General features: G+C 38.5%; 1 protein-coding gene across 1 annotated transcript; it reads right to left on the bottom strand.

Moving 5' to 3' along the window:
• Positions 1-12,051: 12,051 nt before the first annotated feature.
• On the bottom strand, positions 12,052-13,716 carry LOC129774125 (tigger transposable element-derived protein 1-like). The gene has a single exon (XM_055777825.1). The coding sequence runs from the start codon at positions 13,714-13,716 to the stop codon at positions 12,052-12,054; it is 1,665 nt and encodes a 554-aa protein (XP_055633800.1).
• Positions 13,717-23,496: the final 9,780 nt, after the last annotated feature.

The following is a 23,496-nucleotide window of genomic DNA, read 5'->3' as shown; positions in this document are numbered from 1 at the left end:
TCAGGAAAAAATATAAAAAAATATGGCGCCCTTGGTCCCGAAACGATGTAAGCTGTAAAAAACAAATATAATCAATAATTACGAGAACAAAATCCATTTTTATTCAGAATGTGATATTTTTTCAAACAAGACTAGCTCATTGGCTTTAATTTGATATGTTGATCATCTGAATCGGTAAAGTAGATCAAAAGTTATGAAGTTTTGAAAATAGTCATTTTTGGCAAATGCGAAAAAATGGATTTTTCGGACCACTATATCGGTTTGGCATGGAATGGCTGTATATATAGAATGCGTATTTGCATATGAAGTAAAATTCTGATTATACGTGAGCTTAACATGTGTAAATTTATAACACATGCGAATTGGGGCTCTTTCGGAAGTGTATTTACTTTAGCCATTGAGACTGAAAGAATGTTCTAGGAAATAAAAAAGCAAGGAAAGAATTGCGATCTTATCTTGTAGTAACGCCACGGAAAGTCACAAATTTAAAATTTAAAAATATTGTAATCAGTAACTTAAAAAAACCAAGGTGTTTGAGGAGACCAAAGCAGACCACCTAACAGTTGATTAAAGTTGATAATTCCTTAATATTTTCCTTCGTTGATCGTATTTTTTCACATGACGAATTTCATGCCTCGTCTTAGGAGTTGGCAGCACCATCTCAGATAGTAGTGAAACGTTGTGGGTGTAAAGACATGGGTCATTTAAGCAACTTAGCATACTTGAAATATTCGAAAAACCATTAGGCTACTTTTTAGAAAAAGCCAAATTTTTTGTCTCAATTTTTTACAAAAATTTATAACTTAAAAACTATGATACCTACAAAATTCTTGTCGAAGGATGAAATGTAGGAAATTATTGGAAATTAGAAACGTTTTTTTTAGTTCCCAAAATATATGTATATATGAATAGCCCTTAAAATTTCCAACAAGTCGTACATACATCGGAAGATGAGCACGGGAAAAAGTTTTTTTAACAACAACTTTTTTATATTTTCTTTGAAAAAAATACAACTAATCCTAGTTTTGTTTAAAGTCCAGATAGCGATATAGTGTATTCGACAAAGTTTTAGACCTTGTTAAAATATAAACTTTTGTCGAAGACATCAACTTTTTATCTTTTATAGTTTTTGGAATATATGTCCTTTTTGTATGAAGATTCCTGAAAAAAATTATGTTTTGCTCGTAACATTTTTGTGTGTAAATTTGCACGTTTGACATGTTCTTGACATGTTTATAAATAGAGAAAAGTTAGCAGAGCATTTAAAATGCGATATTTTATACAAGAAATGTTACGAGTTCAACATTAATAGCATTTTTTTAGAGAAAAACATGAAAAAGTTGTTGTTCGAAAACCTTTTTCCATGTAAATGTGCTCATCGTCCGATGTATGGAAAACTTGTAGGAAATTTAAGGGCTATTTATATCAATTTTTTTAATTTTCAAAAAATTTTTTTTTAATGAATTTTTTTTTTCAAAAATTTTTTTGATAATTTTTAAGCGAGCAATACATTATTTTTTTCAGGAGTCTTCAAAAAAAAAGGCCTGTATTCCAAAAACTATAAAATATAGAAAGTTGAGGTCTTCGACAAAAGTTCACATTTTAATAAGATCTAAAACTTTGTCGAATACACTATATCGCTATCTTGACTTTAAACAAAATTAGGATTAGTTGTATTTTTTTCAAAGAAAATATAAAAAAGTTGTTGTTAAAAAAACTTTTTCCCAGTAAAAGTGCCCATCTTCCGATGTATGTACGACTTGTTGGAAATTTTAAGGACTATTCATATCTATATTTTTGGGAATTTAAAAAAAATACGTTTTTGACAAAAATGAATTTAAATTTTTAAAATAATTTTTTTTTCAGCGACATTTTTATCCAAAAAATTTTTTGGTATTTTTTCTTTAAAATTTCAAAAATGTTTTCTAAGAGTAAAAAAAGAGCGCATGAAGGAGAACATATTTATCTCGCTCTGGGCCGTGTATGTGGCAAAGTATGCGGAAAGCTTATTTGTCTTTTGTTTCGCTCGCTCGTATTAATCTTATATTGCTGTACCATGTATATTATACAAATACCAGTATTTGTGAGTCATGACATTTTCTGTTATGTTATGTCTCTTTTAATGTCATAAATCGGGATAACAAAACATGAGCTAAAAATCAATTTTGGGTGTAAGATTGTATTTTTTTTCATAGCGTGATTGAATTAATGTCAAAAGGATTTCAGAATGCAAGTCGATTTCGATCAAACTCATGAAATCCGGGACCCAGCGGTTGTAAATTTAGTCGTCCAACTTGAAAGCGGCAAGCTCGTATTTTTCACCAACGAGACAGCAACTCTCAGACCATTTTATTGAAAATAAAGAGTGCTGAGTATGGGCGTAAAGTAACACTAAATTCAGATCTCTACAGCGAAAAAATTAATCGTTTGAAGCTAGCGGTTGGGGAGAAACGTCCGGAATTGTCCAACAGAGGAGGTGTTGTGTTCCATCAGGAAAACGCAAGGCCACACAACTCCGGGAGCTTGATTGGGATGTTCTAATGCATTCACCATATAGTCCGGACCTGGTATCGAGCGATTACCACCTTTTTCTTGTATTGTAAAACTTCCTGAGTGATAAGAAATTGGGATCAAAAGAAGATTGTAAAAATCTATAGCTAGAGTTTTTCTCCGATAAGGACCAAGACTTCTATGAAAGAGGCATTATGGTGGTACCTTTAGAATAACAACAAATTTCCCAACAAAACGGTGTATATTTGACCCAAATTCGACAATCCGAAGCATATTAAACAAGATTTTGAATTTCACCCAGAAATAATGTATTACTTTTTCCTCAACCTAAATAAAAAAAATCACTTGTCCACGTGGACATTATCTAAATTATCTCTCTTTTTTCGTGAACAAGCGTGGACATTTTCGTACCCCCCACCGCCCCGGCCACGTGGTGTGTAGACAGCCCCTACATAAATTTATATTTTAAAAATTATTTTGCTTTATTTTTCCACCATTGGCTAGTTGTTTTTACCCTTGTGTGATTATTGAGTGAACCATCACTATATATTAGGCTGTCAAAAAAGTCCTTCGGTTTTTTTTTGAATTTTCATTTGTTCATAAAATTAGTTACAATCATCTGTTTTAAGTCAAATATGAGCCGTTTTGTTCGATGGCTTGTTCCCAACGAGATGTCAACTTCATAATACCCCTGTTATAGAAGCTCGCTTCCTTATTGGCAAAAAACAGGGAGTTGGTTATATCTATGGTATAACCGCAATGGTGACGTAGGACTATCGTTGATTTAGTGTTGTTGAATCTGAATCCATTCTGAATGAATGAATAAATGAATATTTGGGGAACCTCGAAAACGAGAGCGTTACATTGGAGGTACAAGGTTTTATACATCCAATAAAGGGTGTGTCACATCAAATTGCATCACGGAAAAAACGCTGTAGAAATTTAATTTTTAGGAATTATATCTTCAGCTTTCGCTTTAAAATCAGATAAGAGTGTATAGATCACGTTATAGATCATGCTTCACTGTCAATTTTTTATAAATTTGGAAAAATGTCGTCGAACGAAAAAGAGCGTCGTGAATTAATCCTGTACACTCATTTCGAGAATCCGGAGTTGTCACATCGGGACATCGGTAAGATGCTGGGAATCGTCCAATCCACGGTCAGCAGAGTACTAAAACGATACTTCGAGAACCTAACCATCGACCGGAAGGTGAAGAACGGCAAAAATGGATGCTCCGTCAATGAAAAAGATCACAAGCGCGTAGTTAAGCAGTTTAGACGTGATCCGAGAAGTTCGGTCCGGGATGTCGCTGAATATGTCAAGTTCATTCGTCCAGCGGACCAAGCAGCGGGAGGGCCTGCGTACATACAAGGTTCAGAAGGCTCCTAACCGCGACGAAAGGCAAAACATGGTGGGGAAGACGCGAGCCCGGAAGCTGTACACCGAAATGCTGACGAAGCCGCATTGCCTGGTAATGGACGACGAAACCTACGTCAAAGAGGACTTTCCTCAGCTGCCGGGCCTGTTGTTCTTCTCCGCAGAGGACAAATTCAGCGTTCCGGAGGAGATTCGCAAGCAGAAACTATCCAAGTTTGGTAAAAGTACATGGTGTGGCAAGCGATCTGCTCTTGCGGAAAGCGGAGCGCCCCCTTCGTGATGACCGGCACGGTAAACGGGCAGGTTTACCTTAAGGAGTGCCTACAGAAGCGCTTACTACCACTATTGAAGCAGCACGAGGGCCCGACCATTTTCTGGCCGGATCTCGCTTCGTGCCACTATTCAAAGGACGTGTTGGAGTGGTGCGAAGCCAACGGGGACACCTTCGTGCCAAAGGAAATGAACACACCCAACGCGCCGGAGCTTCGCCCAACAGAGAAATATTGGGCGATTATGAAGCAGGCCCTCCGGAAGAACCCAAAAGTTGTGAAATCGGAGGCGAACTTCAAGAGAAAATGGATTTCTGTTCAAAAAAAACTACAACCTGACGTTGTACAGAACCTTATGGACGGGGTAAAGAGGAAGGTGCGAGCATACGGGCTTGGGCTCGAAGTATGAATAAAAAGAAAATGCCAAAAGTTGTTTAATAGTTTTTATTTTACTGTCTAAAATTTTCAAAAGGATCGGTCTACTGGGCGAATTTCTACAGCGTTTTTTCCGTGATGCAATTTGATGTGACACACCCTTTATTGGGTACGAAAATATCCTACTGATGGGGAAGAATAATCTTCAGAAGCTTCCCTGCTAACTACACTTGATTGAACAATCACAGAACAAAATGTATTTGGTCGCAGTGTTATATGGTTAGAAAACATTAAAATAAACTCTTTCGCTTGCATGTTATTTTCAATGCCAAGGGGAACTGGCAACTTATTTTACAGCAGCGGTATCTTACCGGATTCTCCACGAAGTCCACCACCAGTGGGTAATGCTAACTCGATAACCACCTGTTAACTGCACTCGATTGAAAAATCACAAAACCAAATGTATTTGGTCGCAGTATTATATGGACAGAAAACGTTAAAATAGACTCTTTCGCTTGAACGTAATTTTCAATTCCAAGGGGAACTGGCAGATTATTTTGCAGCAACGATCACTTCTTTCCGAATTCTTCTCGATAACCAGCAAACGTAAAGAGTGGCGCGCGTGTATGTGTGTGGCGGTTGCTCCGATGTCTCATGCGGAACCAATTTTTCGATGCTGGTATTCTCTCGGTCGTCTTCTCTTCTTCTGATGGATCGGCTTTTCTGCGCTCCGTCACAGTCCCAAACAAACTGAATGCGTTTCAGGTTAGGTCAGGCCAGGTAATGAATCCCTTGATCCCTCACCATCCAGCTCGTCCAGCTCGTTCAACTCGTTCAGTAACGATGTTGTCTTGTCGATGTCCTCACGAAAAATGAATGCGTTTCATGGATAGAATGGTTTTGTATTATAGAGACTCAGTTCATTCGTCTCTAGCCTTGAGAAAGGCCCTTGGAACTCTACTCTAACTCCTGCATTACATCTCCACCCTCATTGCCTTGAGAAAGGCACCCGATCCCTCGCCGTCCAGCTCGTCCAGCAACGATGTTGTCCAGTCGGTGTCCACACAAAGAATGGTGCGTTTCACCACCAGAATATCGCTTAAGTATGCTTTTTGTGCGTGATTGAATTAAGAGAAGGTGTGGTTTACGATGGCAATTTGAAAGGCAAACTAGAAGGGAATGCACTCTCTGAGTTTGAAACTTTCGGCAACTGAGCAATAATCGATTGAAAATTATATAATTTTCACGATGCGAAAAATTTTCCGTTGCGCGCGCATACAATATTGGATACGAAAATTTTTTACTGATGGGGAAGAATAATTTTCAGAAGCTTTCCTGTTAATTGCGATTGATTGTAAAATCACAAAACCAAATGTATTTGGTTGCAGTGTTGTATGGATAGAAAACATTAGAATAAACTTTTTCGCATCAATGTATTTTTCAATTCCCAGGGGAACTGGCAGAGTATTTTTCAGCAACGATTAGTTCTTTCCAGATTTTCCTCGATAGTCGAAGCCAACCAGTGGTTAATGCTAACTCGATAACCACCTGTTAATAGCACTTGATTGAAAAATCACAAAACCAATTGTATTTGGTCGCAGTATAACATGGATAGAAAACGTTAAAATAAACTCTTACGCTTGAATGTAATTTTGAATTCCAAGGGGAACTGGCAGATTATTTTGCAGTAACGTCTTTCCGGATTATTCTCGATTTTTCTCGAAGTCCACCACCAGTGGTTAATGCTAACTTGATAACCACTTGTTGATTGCACTTGATTGAAAAATCACAAAACCAAATGTATTTGGTCGCTGTGTTATATGATTAGAAAACATTAAAATAAACTTTTTCGCATGAATGTATTTTTCAATTCCCAGGGGAACTGGCAGATTATTTTTCAGCAACGATTGAATCTTTCCGGAATTTTCTCGATGCTGAATGGCACCCAAACGAAGAGTTCCGCGCGTGTATGTGTGTGTGTGGCGGCTGCTCCGATCTCTTCCCGGGGAACCGTTTGTGGCATCAGTCACCTCCTGATGGATTCTCTTCTGGCCTAAGGTGCACAAACAGGCTCTTGATGACACCGTTCATCCGCGCTTTCATGATAAACGAAGAGCTTCACCACAACAGCCACAACATGCTCCAATCGCTGTTCAATTATAACTGAGTGGGTTTACGAGCGGCGCTCGCTTATATACCGATTGGTGATTTCAATAGCCTGTTTTGAAAGCAATTTTAAGGCTATTGAAACAAGTTTTTGGATGAAAAAGTAACAAGTATATAACGCGTAGACATTTTATCTTTCGAATGAAGTGTGTATCATACCATTTCGTTCAGTTGTTTAAGAGCTATTAACGCCCAAAATCTCGGTGTCCGGCGTAACGCTTTCGTTTTCGAAACTTAGATTTTACACCCCGGTATAGAAATGAAAGACGTAGTCCTACGTCAAAACTCGGATAGCCAATTTTCACAGGCCTCTTTTGTGGCTAACTTCTGACTACCTAGCTCGTTCGCCATGGACAAAAACAGGTGGTAGTCACTTGGTGCAAGGTCCGAACTATACGGCGGATGCAAAAGAACCTCCCATCCGAGCTCCCGGAGCTTCTGGCGCGTCACCAAAGAAGTGTGTGGCCTGGCGTTGTCCTGATGGAAGACAATGCGGCCTCTGTTTATCGAAGATGGCCTCTTCTTCATGAGTGCTACCTTCAAGCGGTCCAGTTGTTGGCAGTACAGGTCGAAATTGAGCGTTTGACCATAGGGAAGCAGCTCATAATAGATTATTCCTTGACAATCCCACCAAACACACAGCAGAACCTTCCTGGCCGTTAATGAGGGCTTGGCCACCGTCTGAGCCGCTTCAGCGGGCTTCGACCACGACCGTTTGCGCTTCACGTTGTCGTAAGTGACCCACTTTTCATCGCCAGTCACTGCTATTATGCCGGTCTTTCTCGGCTAATTCAGCGATTTTGTCGCAATTTTCGACGACATGCCTTCCGGAGCGTGGCGCATTTTCGACGACCTCTACACCAGAACGAAAACGTTGAAACCATCGTTGTGCGGTGGAAATGGAAACTGTATCGGGTCCATAAACTGCACAAATTTTATTGGCAGCTTGAGATGCATTTTTGCCTTTGTCATAGTAGTACTGTAAAGTATGTCGGATTTTCTCTTTATTTTGCTCCATATTTGCGACACTATAACTCACGAACGACTTAACCAAACAAAACACTGTCAAGGACTATATTATAGCGCGCAAAAATACGTTTCCAACAAGCTATAGTATGACTCGATACAATGGATACAACTAGAACTACGCGCTTACAACGACACCTCGCGGAAATACCGCAGGACTTTTTTGACAGCCTAATATTTAGCTATTCGATTTTTTTTGTGTATTCAATTCTACGTTGAGCGTTTTCGACGCACACTTCTTTGATTTCTATACTCTACGAAAAATGTAACGTTTTATTAAGAGTTTTCAAATGCATACTACGCAGAATCGTTATTCAATATATGTTATAACATATACCATTAGACGGCAAATTTATCCAACATTTTTTTCGCCTCAGGCCTCAACAGTGGAAAAAATTAAACAAGTGAGCAATTTAACAAATAACAGAGGTATGTTTTGCGAGCGAATGCGATGGTGAATAATGTGTTATGCATATTTTCTTTCAACTTTTCTTTCGTTCTCATGAATGTTGTATGCAACATAAAATTGTGTGCAATAGTTCGTTCTATCAAACAAGTTAGCAAGACCTTTTTTGAATCTAATGAGAAATCAGATGCAAGATTTCATACATCACTCAAATTTCATGCAAGATTTCATCGATACAACGAGGAAAGTGTCGCCCATACAGTGAACGTTAGTTAACCCCTTGCCGTATGATTTAATTTCCAACAACAGGGCCCAAACACGAGCACATTGAATAGTCCCGATACTCTGTTGAGTGTGTGCATCTTACTTACGATCGTAGTATTCCCGCATCATCACACGCCTAAAGCATGTATCCATTTCACATCGAAAGACCACGAGTGAGGTTCGATTTTGTACGTTCTGGCACAGTCTAATCGTAACGAGTGTGGTTCGACGTTATACGTGAAGGGGTTAATTGGGCCGAAAAATCAATACAATTATCGAATTCCAATCGCTAACTGGACTGCAAAACAGCGAAAGCTATACTTCAAATTGAAGATGACATATTATTGATACATAACTGCTTTGCTAACTGGGCTAACGTACGCCCAGTTATAGATAAGTCCAGTTGAAGATAGTCCAGTTAGTGAATGACTTCTGTATATGACGGGGTGACGAACATCTTAAGCGAGTGTCTTCCGGGCTGCGGCAACATGGGCAAATTTACAGCGAAAATGATATCAATACTAGGAGGGTGGCATCAATTATCATTCAAGGACTTCTTGAGACCGGCATTACATCGCATCACAAAAATGAAACGAAATGGAATATTAATAATCTTTATGACTTATATTCATTATTCTCAATGATTCAATTCCTTCTATGATTGATTGAGCAGAAGAATCAATACGACTTGAGCTCAAATTATCCGAAAAACATGAATACTGATTTAACAAACGAACGGGATTCGCAAGAAAAAAGTGGCGTTTGATAGGCAGATGAAAAATTTCATTTATACGAGAACTGGAATAGGCGTTTCGTTTGAATTGTTTAATTTTCGAATGTTCGAATGGATAGATTTGATTCGAACGAATTTCATTTCACCTCAAAATATAACGAAATCGTCTCATGTGTATATTTTACCTCAAATACAACGGAATCGTAAGTATTTTTAAATTGTTTTTTGTTTCTTCCCCATAAAATTCACATTCGATGTAATCAATGACGATATTTTTTTTGTTTGCTGATCCACATATACGTCATCTACCATTCCACCCTGTTATGTGTCTAAGTTAAACTAACAGATCTCTGAACAATGAAAAGAATTACATTAAAAAAAACAACCGTTCTGATCACAGTCCTACGTCAAACTACCGTCCGTGCCCATAGGTTCAGACTCTTCTACTTTTTATGTTATAAATAAACTGAAGATTGTTTGCTAGTGAATACCAACCTAAACAAGTATCATGCTGAATAATGTCATGCAACAAGTATGTGAAGCGGAATAGATCGCAGACGTTTCCTATTGCATAACTGAAGGCGTTTTTCCTGAATGTGAGAGGAAGCAAAATGTGTAGGTTCGGAGTTCGGGTCTGGAAGACCAAAAGCATGGAATTTGACTAAAATACGTAAAAATGTGTTAATGTTGGCTATCAAATTTTTTTTATAAACGTTCATATAGAATCGGAAAATCAAAACATCGAAACAAATCTACACTAAACAAAAAATCAGTCACATCGGTTGTATAGATAACTAGAAATAAATGAGCCGTCAGCTGGAAAGAACATGATTTCGAGAAAAACGCGTTTGGACCTCACATATGCGATGATTTTTATTCTCCAAGTCGTAGTCCCATCGTAGTCGTCAATTTGTTAACAGGATATTCGGATAATGGATAGGATAATGGATAACAGGATAATGTTCGGTCCAAATGTGACAGTGATGTTTCGGAGACGTTCTGTTCAATTTTCACTATTTCAATGAATACTTTTGACGAATTGATCACGACCATCATTGAAACGCGTGAATCATTCTATAAATTCACCACAGAATATTTTTTCTTCGCCATGACTTAGCTTCATCAGAGTGAAGTGTTTTGTTATTCTGCAAATATTCTATCGTATCGTTTAATATAAATCATTAATTGAGTCCATAACGCATTTCGCGCGATATTTGCCTTTCCTTTTACCGTCGGCGCATCAATCCATACATGCTGCAGTCGGAAGTTCAAGGAGGATTCGTATTTGCTCCCACGCATATCGTTCTGAGGCAAATGTACACAATGGTGTGATCTTCTCCGATGTGTGTTCTCTGTCTAAAATCAGCCGTGAAATTTAACCGTTGCCGAACATAAATGCGCGTGAGTGAAAAACCAACAGCTTGCGGTTTGTTTTGTGGATTTGTTTTTGTCAATTTAGATTTTTTTTCGCACTAACAGTTTTTGCATCTTGCATAGAATATTTCAGACTGTGGGAAGAGAGCTGCAGCGACTGAACCATTTTTAAGGTCTCAAGAAATAGATAAATTAAGTAATTAGCTCTTGAAGGTTTGGACGGATGTGATTGTGACAAAAACCATATATCATATGAATGAGCAAATTGTGGAACAGTTTGGCTCGAGAAAAGAGAGCTTGAATATATGTGCAGCTATTGTAAACAGTAATTGTATGAAGACGTCGTGGATGTAAATGTTGAACTACCTCGAACTTTGAAGACAATTAATCTATCGTTCGCTTTCAGAGCGCATAATTATTGTTTGTAATATGGTTCAAAAGGTGTTGGTAGTTTCAATGTCAAGATTCTTTTCGAGTACCGCTCATAGTTTCTCACTTCCATGCCGGACTCATATTATTATGGTGGGCAATTATATTTTATTTGGATGCCATATCTTCATTTTAACACTTGAGGAATTTGAAATTAAAAATCAATTGCGTGTGCCTCGGATCTCGGACCTGAAATCACAATATGAATTAAATGTTTTTTTAATTAAAAGTGGATAGTTGAATTTGAAATTGAAATCCTTGGCCAGTCCGGACTGCGTCTTTGCAATAGATAATGCGAATTTTAAATCAATTGGAATCATGAATCTGATGTTTTTGTAGCATTCTCGTAAAATGTCTCTGGTATTATATCATTGAACACCCCTTTATGCTGAAATTACCCATAAACTGGGGTGACATTGCGCATTCCGAAACGAGTAACTCGTTTCGAGATAATTCAAACTCGAATCGAATTGATTTTAATATTATGTATCTTGTTTTTTATTTTTTTTTTATTTTCAGTGTACACCCAGGTTTTTTTTACGCGGGGGATACGTACCTCGTATAAAAAACCGCGTTAATTGGAAAATCCGCGTAAAAAAACCGCGTTAATTGGAAAATCCGCGTAAAAAAAACCGCGTTAATTCGAAAATCCGCGTAAAAAAACCGTGTTAATTGGAAAATCCGCGTTAATTGGAAACTCCCCGTAAAGAAAAAAAGGTCACATAAAAATCCTCTTGAGAATCGTGATGGGGTGCGGCATACGCTCTGGGGGAGCTTGAAAGGGAGAGATATGAACTGAGAGAGAGAAGTGATGTTGCTCAGGTTTACGCGCAAAAATCGGAAAATCCGAGAAAAAAAACCGCGTTAATTGGAAAATCCGAATTCGAGTAAACATTTATTGTAACTCATTAGATGAGCGATTTTAGGGGGTATGACGAAGCGAGGTGGAGTGTGACAAAGTAGTTGTCCAGCCTAAGGTAAATTTTATGGTTTAAATGCTCAAAATTAAAAATAACATAAAAAATTAATTAAAAAAAAACAAATGTTTAATATCTTTGTTTTTTAAATTAATAGAACACAGATTCAACCAAAAACTGATAGAATGTATCGTACAATGCTTAATCGCTATCGTAGATAACACCACATCGTCGGCGTTTCAACGGGCTATCGACAGGTTGTGGTTCCTCGCCGTTTAGCTGTGCATTTTCGGTAGTTTTCTTCTCGTATTTTACCAGCTCGGTGTATCGTAGTAAACAGTGCCTTAGATCGTTACGGAAGGAGATGGCTCGCTCGATACAAGGATCGTTTGTCACAAAAAAATCAGCAAGCGTTTCACCAAGTTGCAAACCTTCCTTAATCTTGCTCTCGGTGAATTCCGTTTCCTCGTCATGATCAATATTTGCTGAATTATTCACATAATCCAGTAAATCTTCATCCTCGAAAAATGGTTCCCTTAACATTTCCGCAATATCTGCTGTGGAAAAATCATCGAATCCTTCACCGCAAACAGCATGGGCTAGAAGAAGTATTTCGCCCTCTTCGTTACCTGCTGGCATCGAAGAATGTACACAGTCAGGCCACAATGGCTTCCAGCAGGCATTTAACGTTGACCTCTTCAACAGTTTCACTGCAACTTCAATGGATTCTACGCATTCACGCATTGTAAAATACTTCCACGCTTCTATTATGGTCGATGCATTGCCTGTATCGATTTCATCCAAGATGTAGCGGAAGGTAGTTTTAATATAATGCCTCTTGAACGTGGCGATAATGCCCTGATCGAGCGGCTGGAATAAAGATGTTGTATTCGGTGGAAGGAATACAATTTGCACATTCGGGTGCTCGACGCGCAGATGCCCAGGAGCGTTGTCAATTACGAGAAGCACTCGAAACACCAGTCCTTTTTTAGCAAGATAAGGTTTGACTTCCGGCACAAAGTATTCTTCTAGCCATCTCCTGAAAATCTCCTGCGTTACACAGGCTTTTGCATTCGACATCCAATGTACTGGTAGATCATTGAAGTTTAAACACTTCATGGATCTTGGACGTACAGATTTATGCAAAAGCAGTGGTTTCAGCATTCGATCTCCTGAGGCATTGCTACAAAAAAGCAATGTAATCCGGTCTTTAGCAACCTTGAAGCCAGATGCCGACTTTTCCGCCTTTGTCACATAGGTCCTACTCGGCATTTTTTTCCAAAACACTCCAGTTTCATCCGCATTAAACACCTGATCGGGGTGGTACTTACCATCTTCGATCAACTGTTTAAACTCGGCTGGATATGATTTGGCTGCCTTGAAGTCTGCTGAAACACTTTCGCCTTTAATCTGCACATTCCTTATCGAGTGCTTCCGAATGAACCTGTAGAACCAACCTTTGCTAGCGGAAAACTCCAGTTTCTTTTCAGAGAAGCTCGACGGCTCTTCTTCCTGAAATTTCCCATAAAGCCGCAAAGCTTTAGCCATGATGGTTCCTTGGTCCAAGGGACAACGCTTCTGCGACATGTCTTCTATATATATAAGCAACGCTTTTTCCATTTTGTTCATTATTGGGTCTCGAATGTACGAAGAACGCTTGGCGGTGTAATCTGCACTGCCCACCACAGCTCTCTTGATAGTCTCCTCGCTTTTTTTTATAGTACGTACTGTCGATTCGCTCAACTGGAACGTTCTGCTGACAGCGGCAATAGATTGTCCACCTGACAAACATTTCAGTACGTCCAGTTTTGTTTCCAACGTGATGGACTTTCGCTGTTTTTTGTTCGTTTGCTGCGGAGATGTCATTTCGGACTGCATAAAGAAAAAAGCCATTTTGGACTGCAAATGCGTAAACGAGGGAATACAAGTACTTACCTAAATGTTTGTGTTATTGAAACAACCAGGTCCACACCGTTCCGGATAGCAATACAATTTATTCTATGAATTCGTAGCAAAGCTGAAATTTGAACTTTAAAATTTGGTAAAATATTGCATATTTGCATAATTACATGCTATGCATGAATTTCATTGTGTGTGGCTCTCGACGAGCGGACTTAAATACATGTACATGAATCTTTCTTCCCCCAGCCGTTATGTGGGGTTGGATGAAACTTCGTTGCACACGATGGTCGTACGGAGGATTTCTGCTTCGCAGTGGTGTGCTCATCAACCCATTCTTGCACAAGCTTTATGCTATCTCGAGATACTTCTTCTTGCACTTGCAGATTCATCAGCTAGCGACCCAGCTTGTATTTCTCCTGAAAATGCTTTCTCTGCAGCGCTAATTGCCTCTGTTCCAACTCTAACTGCTTCTGGTCTAATTCTTTCTGTTCTGTCAGGCATTTGCGTTGCAAAATCTGTCCTCCGACTTGACGTGGTCGTTCCCATCGAAACTGGCATAGGCGGTGGTGAACAACGCGGGCAAATTGAATCTGTGTTCGCTACAGATGCATCGAACCTGGCTATGTGCGGCACTAATATCCGTCAATAGCACTAAGTTCCGTCATATGGTCTCAGGAAGCATGACGGACAGATTTGATATTGCTCAGTTTTTTTTACGCGGTGACCGCGTTAATTGGAAAATCCGCGTAAAAAAAAACCGCATTAATTCGAAAATCCGCGTAAAAAAAACCTCGTAAAAAAAACCGCGTAAAAAAACCGCGTAAAAAAAAACCTGGGTGTACTAGATTTCGAGCAAAATTTGTTTCGAAGAGAAATGTCAAATTTTTGGGTTTTGTAAACAAAGCAAACTTCACGGCTATTGCAAATATCAATGCCGAAAAACAAATTTAATTTGATATTATATTAGAATTGTGATTAAAAAGAAAAGATCGCGAAATGTTTTTTTACGACAGTGATAGTGAAGAAGAGAGCACGCTTATTCCACAGAGGCGGGGGTTGAGGGATAAAAGTGACTCTCTTTCGCTGAGTGAAAATGAGTGAGTTTGTCTTATATACGTTTCCAATATAAATGATAATAATTATTCTTTTGTACCAAGGTTTCGGCGGTATATCAGACTTAGTCGAGAAGCATTTAAAAATATTTTGCATACAACCGTGTTCCAAACAACTTTCAGAAGCACTTCTACTCCTACAGCTTTGAAATTAGCGGCCGTTTTGAATCTTCTGGCTTCTGGTAGTACCAAATTAATGTAATGAAGGAGAAAACTTTTTACTTGATATGACGCAACCAACAGTTTCATCAGCGTTCAATGAAATTATGCCACTTCTGGGAAGAAGCTTATGCGAAAAATGGATCGAATCGGATACAACATCGTTTAATAAAACAAAGCAATATTTCTTCGACAAATTCAAGATACCCGGTGTATTAATGGTACTCATTTACCCATTCTAAGGCCTACGGAAAATGATCAAATGTACTGCAAATGTGATGCTTATTGTATTTCTTTGTGATTCCATAGTGCTGAAATAAAGTATTGTATTTATACTCACATACTTGTACAAATATACGTCAAAACCACAGGAAATGCAATTGAAATTTTCTTAGATGTAAGGTTTAGTATTAAAATCAACGTTTCACTAGCATTTTCTCATACGACGATCAACCATTTCTTGTCGAGACATTTGTTCTCGTTTCGAGTTAAAAAATGCTCGAACACAATGTTACGTAATGTCAAATTTTGCTCGAAACTCTACTACTGCCTTATTCATTTCGCTCGTTTCGAGCTCGCTTCGAGATTCATGATGGCAAAAGTGATCGAAACGAACAATAATCACTCGTTTTGAAATGCGCAATGTCACCCCTGAATTCTACGAAAATGGGGATTTTGGTCCTTTGCACGTAATCGAAATAAATATAATGAAATAATATCATTCCCATTGCAATGTCTTGTTTCCCACCTCAACTTGGGAATTAATTTTTTACGTTCGCAATATTATTGAGATTGATGAATTTGAAAAATTAACTAGCCAGCTTTCGCTCGACAAAATCAATTGCTGTGTCATTAAATTGCATGGAAAGTTTCATTGAGAAGGGATTGCATTCTCACGAAAGTTTTTCTTAGTGTTACTTGCATAATTTTCCCTAATTTTGGTCAATTAGCGTACCTTCACTTAGTCTACAGCCAATTAACATGAAGCTCAGTTCCAAGGATCACGAACATATTTACAGCGTTGCAAAATTCTGTACAGGGAATGTGGAGATTTGAAAAATTGCCTGTTAATTGGTCCAGGTTTTGATTCCGCATTACTATGGTAAATTTTGTAAACAATCGTTTCTATGCCCCGATGCGATGAATTTTGGTTCACCGTCCATCGCACATTACGACTTAATTGTATCACAATCGGAGGAAGCGCAATTTGAGAGTACTTTGCCGCAGGTATTTGTGCGTATACTTGAGGTCAGTCTGCGGGTAAATATCATTTGATAGTTATGGCGATTGATTGATTGTTGCGTCGAGTAGGTGCGAAAGAGGTCAATTAAAAGTAACCAACCGCGATCAACGTCCCCAATCATACCATATCCGAGCCCAACGCCGTCGGAACGAGGCAACATTATCTAATTACAGATCGCCTCTCTCTACTGGTCATTATTTGAGGACAGTTGGATAGAATTCAGTGTGATGAGCCTTACATTCCAATTTGTTTGGGTAATAGTGTGATAGGAAGTCAGAACATCTCTTCCTGTCAAGTGTAGGTATTTCGCGCCATTAGATTACGAAAAATCGAGAGGTGATGGGTTGATTATTACCTATCCGTGGCTTCGATCAAGACGACGTCGGCAATTAGCATCGCATCGCACTCCGCACCTAGCCTCATCAATTGATCGATATATGTTGAACTTTGCATGTCTTTCTTTGATGTTACGGAACGGCGGTGGCGATCATCTGTTATTATGGTCACTTGGAACATATTTGTGCTTCTGCAGCATTGTAGTTTTTTGCTTCAGAGTCTGGAATTCAGGAAGTTATTTGCACGTTGAGAAGGCGCATCAATAAACAAATAAATGTAGAATGTTTTCATTTGATCTTAGAACCTTTCAAGTCTGCTATTGTTTAGAGACGAAGGTTCGGGAAATTGTTCGAGACGTTTCAACGTTGTTAAATTTTTTTATTACGTGATCTTCATCCTACATACGTTTCAATTCAATACAACGTGAGAGATCAACAAAAATACGGCCCAGAAAGAAAAATTTGAATGATGAATCGCTTCTTGGGAGGCCTGGGTAAAGAAATTCACTTTGTCAAAAAACATCCTCCATCTTGGGGTCAAGACAAACGAAGTTTAGACGTGACAACGCGCGAAAAATCAGAATCCACAAAGCGTTGTCACGTCACAAAATCAATAAGTGTATTAAATATGTATTCCACCGTATTGTAGCAAGCTACATACAAATTTGTATGTTGATGATTATCCTGAATACTTCTCACGTTTCTATGAGATTTTGTTATCTACTAAAATCTACTAAAATCTACTAAAGTGTCAAATGAAAGGTGTCACAACGCTGACAATGTGGTTATATGGGGACTTTTGACGTAGAACTACGTCTTTCAGGAAGGGTGCTAAATCAGAAAACAGGTCACGTTTCTATGAAATAAAGTTAATGTTAATAACTATTTTCACTGTTAACGAATTCTCATGATTTGCATACCAACTGAATCGAAAATTCTCTAAGATTTGTTCGACATGCTATACATTACAATTCGCCAATCTCTAAACGGTTTAAATGGTTTAAAACGGTTTAAAAATGAAAACTGGAAGAACTTCCTTTTTTTCCCATACATTTGTTCTGTCGATTTGTGTGATAACCCTACCCGTATTTCGAGTGCTTATAACTCGAACATATCTTAACAGATCGGAAAGATATTTGTGTCAATTGATAGGAAATATTTCTTCGCGTCTATCATAATTAATAAAATGTTATTTTTCAATGTCATGTAAAATGTCAAGCGTTATCTAAACGCCAGTACTGCCAAGGGTTGATTGGCCCGATTTACGGTTTCCCCAACACAGACTTCTAAATCGATGTACAGGGTGGGCCATTTAAAGTGGAAGCATCTGGCAACCCCATAACTTTTGACAGAGATGTCAGATTAACAAATGTCATACCGCGTTGGAAGCGTCATTTCAGTACAATTTTAACCATGGAACAATACACACCTAAACAACGCGCTGAAATTGTTCAGCTGTACATTCAAAATAACTTCTCAATTGTGTTAACTAAACGTGCGTGGAAAAATAAAAATAAAGTTAAAACATCGCCTGGAGACAACATACGTCGATTATATGCCAAATTTATATCGTCTGGTAGTGTTGGTAATGCCAGTCATCTGTCCAGACAACGACCAAGACGTTTCGACGAGAATATTGATGCCGTTCGAGCCAGTGTTGCAGAGACTCCATCGACATCAGGTCGCCATCGTTCGCAAGAGTTAGGCATCGCTCGAACCACTCTCCGACGCATAATTCGTGTTGATTTGAAAATGTTTCCGTATAAAATTCAAATGGCTCAACAACTTAACCCATCTGACTTACCACGTCGACTTGATTTTGCGAAATGGACCATCGAAATGGCCAAAAATGAACGTGGCTTTTGGCAAAAAATCATAATGTCTGATGAGGCGCATTTCAACTTGAATGGAGGAGTGAATAAACAAAATTGTCGGTTTTATGCTACTGAAAACCCTCAATTCATCGAAACGCAACCTCTTTACGACCAAAAAGTTACTGTGTGGTGTGGCATTTATGCCGATAAAGTCATCGGCCCGTACTTCTTTGAAAACGAAAATGGAGCAACGGTAACCGTGAATGGGGAGCGTTATCGGACAATGATAACCGATTTTTTATTGCCATTTGTTCGTGAAAATGAATTGGACAATTACTGGTTCCAACAGGACGGCGCTGCATGCCATACAGCGGCTGCCACGACCAAATTATTGCGCGAAATGTTCCCCGGAAGATTAATATCGAAAAACGGCGATTATGACTGGCCACCGAGATCACCTGATTTGACGCCTCCTGACTTTTTTTATGGGGATATTTAAAATCCAAGGTATACACTGGTAAACCAAGGACCCATGCTGCGCTGAAAGACAATATCCGACAAGAAATTGCTGCCATATCGGCCGAAACATTGGGCAAAGTGATGGAAAATGCCGAAAAAAGGGCACATTTTGCGGTCAAGGCCAGAGGCGGTCATTTACGAGATATCATAATCAAAAAGTAGTTAGAACAAATCTCCTTGGACCAAAATAAATGAATTTCAAAAAAAATATTTTAAATTCCACTTCTTTACTTTGCTATTGCAAAAACAAATCCTTCCACTTTAAATGGCCCACCCTGTACCTGTGGAAAACCGCTATGCAAATATACATGCAAGTCGGGGGTATTTTTGTTCACACCAAGCTGTGTTTCCCTAACACGGACTTCAAAATAAATGTGCCTGGGTAGACCCGCTTTGTTAAAACATGCGACTCGAGGGTATTTTTTGGTTTTTAGTACTTTTGTACTTGTGTAGACCGGAAAATGCTTCCCTAAAACGTACTTTTAAACTGAGAGGCCTGGGAAAATCGTGCAATGAGATATGCAACAATTTCAGAGGGAAATGTAAAATACAATGATCGTTTGACAATTTTTCCGTTTACATATTTTGGTTGTAATAGGCATCATATCAAAAAAGGACGTTCATCAAATATATTTGTAACGAAGAACATAATCTATTACAAAAATTTCGATGCATTCTGAGAAATAAAATCTCCTTTAAAACTGCATATGCAGTTTATAAAATGGCGAAATAAACAAGTAATTCGCTTGGAACATATTTGTGCTTCTGCAGCATTGGAGCTATTTGCTTAGTTGAGTGTGAAATAAAAGGAAGATCAATCCAAGGTAAATGCAAATTGGATCGAACGAACGATAAATGTAAAAACACTAAATTGGGTCAGAGATAGGAAGAAAAGGAGTTCAATTCAATTCTCACTCCCGACATTCTTCCAAAAATGGAAGTAGAAGTGACGAACCGACCGAAATGTGTCGAAAGTCACTATAATAGAGAAAAGAAGGGATAGGAAGAGTGAGTGAGGGATATTGTTTATACATTTTGAATTTATTTTACATAAAATGGGTAAAACTGAAGCACACATATAAAAAACTGGATAAAACTGGATAATATTTGAAAAAACTAGAAGATTTTAGGGTTAAAGGGGTTTGACTGGATCGAGTGAAAAAAACTGGAAGAATCCAGTTTAAACTGGAACATTGGCAACGCTGCTCACAACTCACACAACTGAAGAGCTGCGTTTTTTCGATTGCGAGCCGATCCGAATCCGCTCACTTTGATGAAGCGATTCGGATGAACAGCTCATGAGCGGATGGCATATCTCTAACGAGTACCTCATTCTTAAACTTCTGTAGTGTTTGTTCGAGCATCAGTTTTATAGTCCTGCGTTAATAATAACCTCTACTGGTTTTGACGTCGGATTACGTCTTTCATTTCTATACCGGGAAAAACTCGTGTCACGCTATGAAAAATGCCTCGAACATTACGGCGATTATGTAGAAAAATAGATAATAAAACATAGATTACGAACATCACCTTGTTTTTTTGTCTTAACTTAATTTTTCCGCGATTTCTGAGGCACTGAAACTTATTTTTTAACGACCCTCGTATGTTTGTTAGTTACTGATCCAAAAGCTTGTTTTAATAGCATAAAAATTGCTTTGAAAACAGGTTTTTGAAATCACACAAATCTCTATATAACACGAACATTATTGAGAATTGATTCAGATGCAACTTCAAAGAAATGATTACCATTCTAGTGGTACTTCTACGTCCACTTTGCGGTTATATAACATTTATGATTCACTACTTTTTTTTTGCAGTACCTCGAGATCCAGATATCTGATTAAAATATAAGGTACAAAAAGTTGTTAGGGTTGTTGTAAAGAAAAATAACATTTATTTTTTACTATATACACCGTTCGATAATCTTAACAAAAATTAAATTTATTGTTACAAACTTCTAAAACTGAAAACATGTTACTTTCGATAATTGTCTATATTATTTTACTAGGAAAGTTGTGCAATTCAACAAAGTTTGGTGTATAGTGAAGTGAATATAATGTTTGAAACTTTTTTGACATTTCAATATTTTGCGAAGTCGCTAGTACAGGTCGGACTCGATTATCCGGAGACTCGATTATCCGGGATTCCATTATCCGGAATTTTAGAATCGATTATCCGGAGTATTTTATTTTTGATTTTCGGAAATTTTGAATAATTTGTATAATAATTCTATATTGAATAGCTAATATGGGTATCAAAAGAAAGGGCTTGACTAGTAGAACACAATTATTTATGAATAATGCAAATCCAATATGGCGGCCACTACAAAATGGCGGATTTCATATTTTCTCAGAACCCCATCAATATAGGTATCAAATGAAAGGGCTCGACTAGTAGAACACAGTTATTTATGAAAAATGCAAATCCAAAATGGGTGCCACCGCAAGATGGCACCCATATATTTTTTTCACAATCCCATCAATATGGGTATCAATTGGTTCATTGGTTCGACATCTCGCAAGCAGATCGGACAAGTTATTAATCGATTCAACAAAGGTGTTTTTTTCACATCGAATAATAGTGTGCTTTTTCATCGGTTGCGCTTGCGAGTGTAGCGAAATTTAAAGTGGTGCACGCTGAGGATCCAAATCAGACACATTCATCACACACGCCACACAGCCGCGGCAAGTAGAAATTTATTTTTCTTTTGTTTCCCTATCATTCCTTCTACCTTCTGTGCACGATTCACACCATTGTTCAACTTTGTGTTAACCAAATCGGCAAACGTTGGCATTAGGGCTGATCATTATTTCTTATATACCGTTGAACTTTTATTGGAACTTTTTTTCATTTTAGCATTTTATTTGACATAAAATAAATCATAACCTTAGAAAAAAAAATTTTTTTTCACTCATTTATTTATTTTGAATCATTATATTCTGTTCATATCGAACAGTTCAACGCCATTGAATATTTCCGATACCGATCCTCCTCCTGAAGAGCAGGAAGATGAAGCTGAAGTTGAGGAAGAAACTTCTGTATATGAAGTTGGAAGTTCCGAAGATGAGTACATTGACGAAAAACAGGATTTTCGTCCAAAAGAATACCATGAAGGCTCCAAAGGCCCATTCATTGTATACTTTAGACGAAAATCTAAACCTCTCAATGTCATTCGTATCTCGAAGGAACTTACTCAGAAGTTTTCTGCAGTTACCGAGATTACACGGACGGGACCAGACAAACTACAAGTTGTCGTCTCGAGCAGGACCCAAGCGAACGAAATCACGCGCTGCGACCTCTTTGCGATTGAGTATCACGTATACGTGCCCTGTTGCAACGTCGAAATAGACGGCGTAATAACCGAAAAGGGTTTGACTCGAAAAGAGATTATCGGTGGTGTCGGTCGCTTCAAGAACTCTTCACTAAAACTGTGAAGATTCTTGCATGCGATCGACTGAAATCTGTGTCACAAAATGAAAAAAATGACAAAAGGGTTCTCAATCGGACAAACTCTTTTCGTGTGACTTTTGAGGGTTCCGCCCTTCCAAACTACGTTGCAATAGGTGCACTTCGTTTGCCTGTTCGGTTGTTTGTACCCCGGGTAATGAAATGTAACAAATGTATGCAACTCGGTCACACGGCCGCCTATTGTTGCAATAAAAAACGTTGCGCAGATTGTGGAGACAGTCATGATGAGAATCCTTGCGCGAAAGAGCACAAGTGTCTTCATTGCGGCGGGACTCCTCATGATCTTATCCAATGCCCGGTGTACAAACAACGAGGGGAGAAAATCAAGCGTTCCTTAAAGGAACGTTCCAAGCGGACTTATGCAGAAATGCTTAAGAGTTCCGTACCAACGAATCAGGACAATCCCTACTCCGTTCTGCAGAACGACGAGCCTGTTGCTGACGCTCCCAATGCAGGAAGTTCCGGTACATCGCAGGGTGCCGTCAGGAAAAGAAAAATTACTTCTTTTCCATCACTCCCCTGAAAGACGACCGAAACTTCCCAAGTTGGAATGAAAACTCGAATTGAACGTGCTGAGAATAGACCGAAGCAAGTACCTCCTGGTTTAAGCGGTTCTTCTACGCACCAGGGGTCCTCAGCACTTCCCGGAGCAGCACCCACCCCGTCTGTTCCATTTTCGCGGTCGATGCAACAGCCACAATCTGGTTTGCTTGCGCTTTCTGACCTGGTGGACAACATTTTAAATGCTTTAAATATAAATGACCCTCTTAAAAGCATAGTATTATGTTTGCTTCCGATTGTGAGAACATTTTTGAAAGAAAAATGTGGTTTTTTGGCAGCGTTCATTTCCCTCGATGCCTGATACAGTGCAAGAGGTCAAGGATTTGACCACTGTAATACAGTGGAATTGCAGAAGCATCATCCCTAAACTAGATCAATTTAAATTTTTAGTTCATAGTTCTAACTGTGATGTATTTTCCCTCTGTGAAACATGGCTTTCTTCAGCCGACGAGCTGAATTTCCACGATTTCAACATTATTCGCCTCGATCGAAATGACTCGTTTGGTGGCGTACTATTGGGGATCAAAAAATGT

The sequence above is a fragment of the Toxorhynchites rutilus genome, chromosome 3 (assembly GCF_029784135.1).
Source record: "Toxorhynchites rutilus septentrionalis strain SRP chromosome 3, ASM2978413v1, whole genome shotgun sequence".
NCBI lineage: Eukaryota > Metazoa > Arthropoda > Insecta > Diptera > Culicidae > Toxorhynchites > Toxorhynchites rutilus.
The sequence above is the reverse complement of the archived record's forward strand: the minus strand, read 5'-3'. Positions and strand labels throughout refer to the sequence as shown.

Bases quoted from the DNA above. Each gene is read 5' to 3' on its own strand.
- LOC129774125 (XM_055777825.1), bottom strand. From the start codon at position 13,716: ATGACATCTCCGCAGCAAACGAACAAAAAACAGCGAAAGTCCATCACG.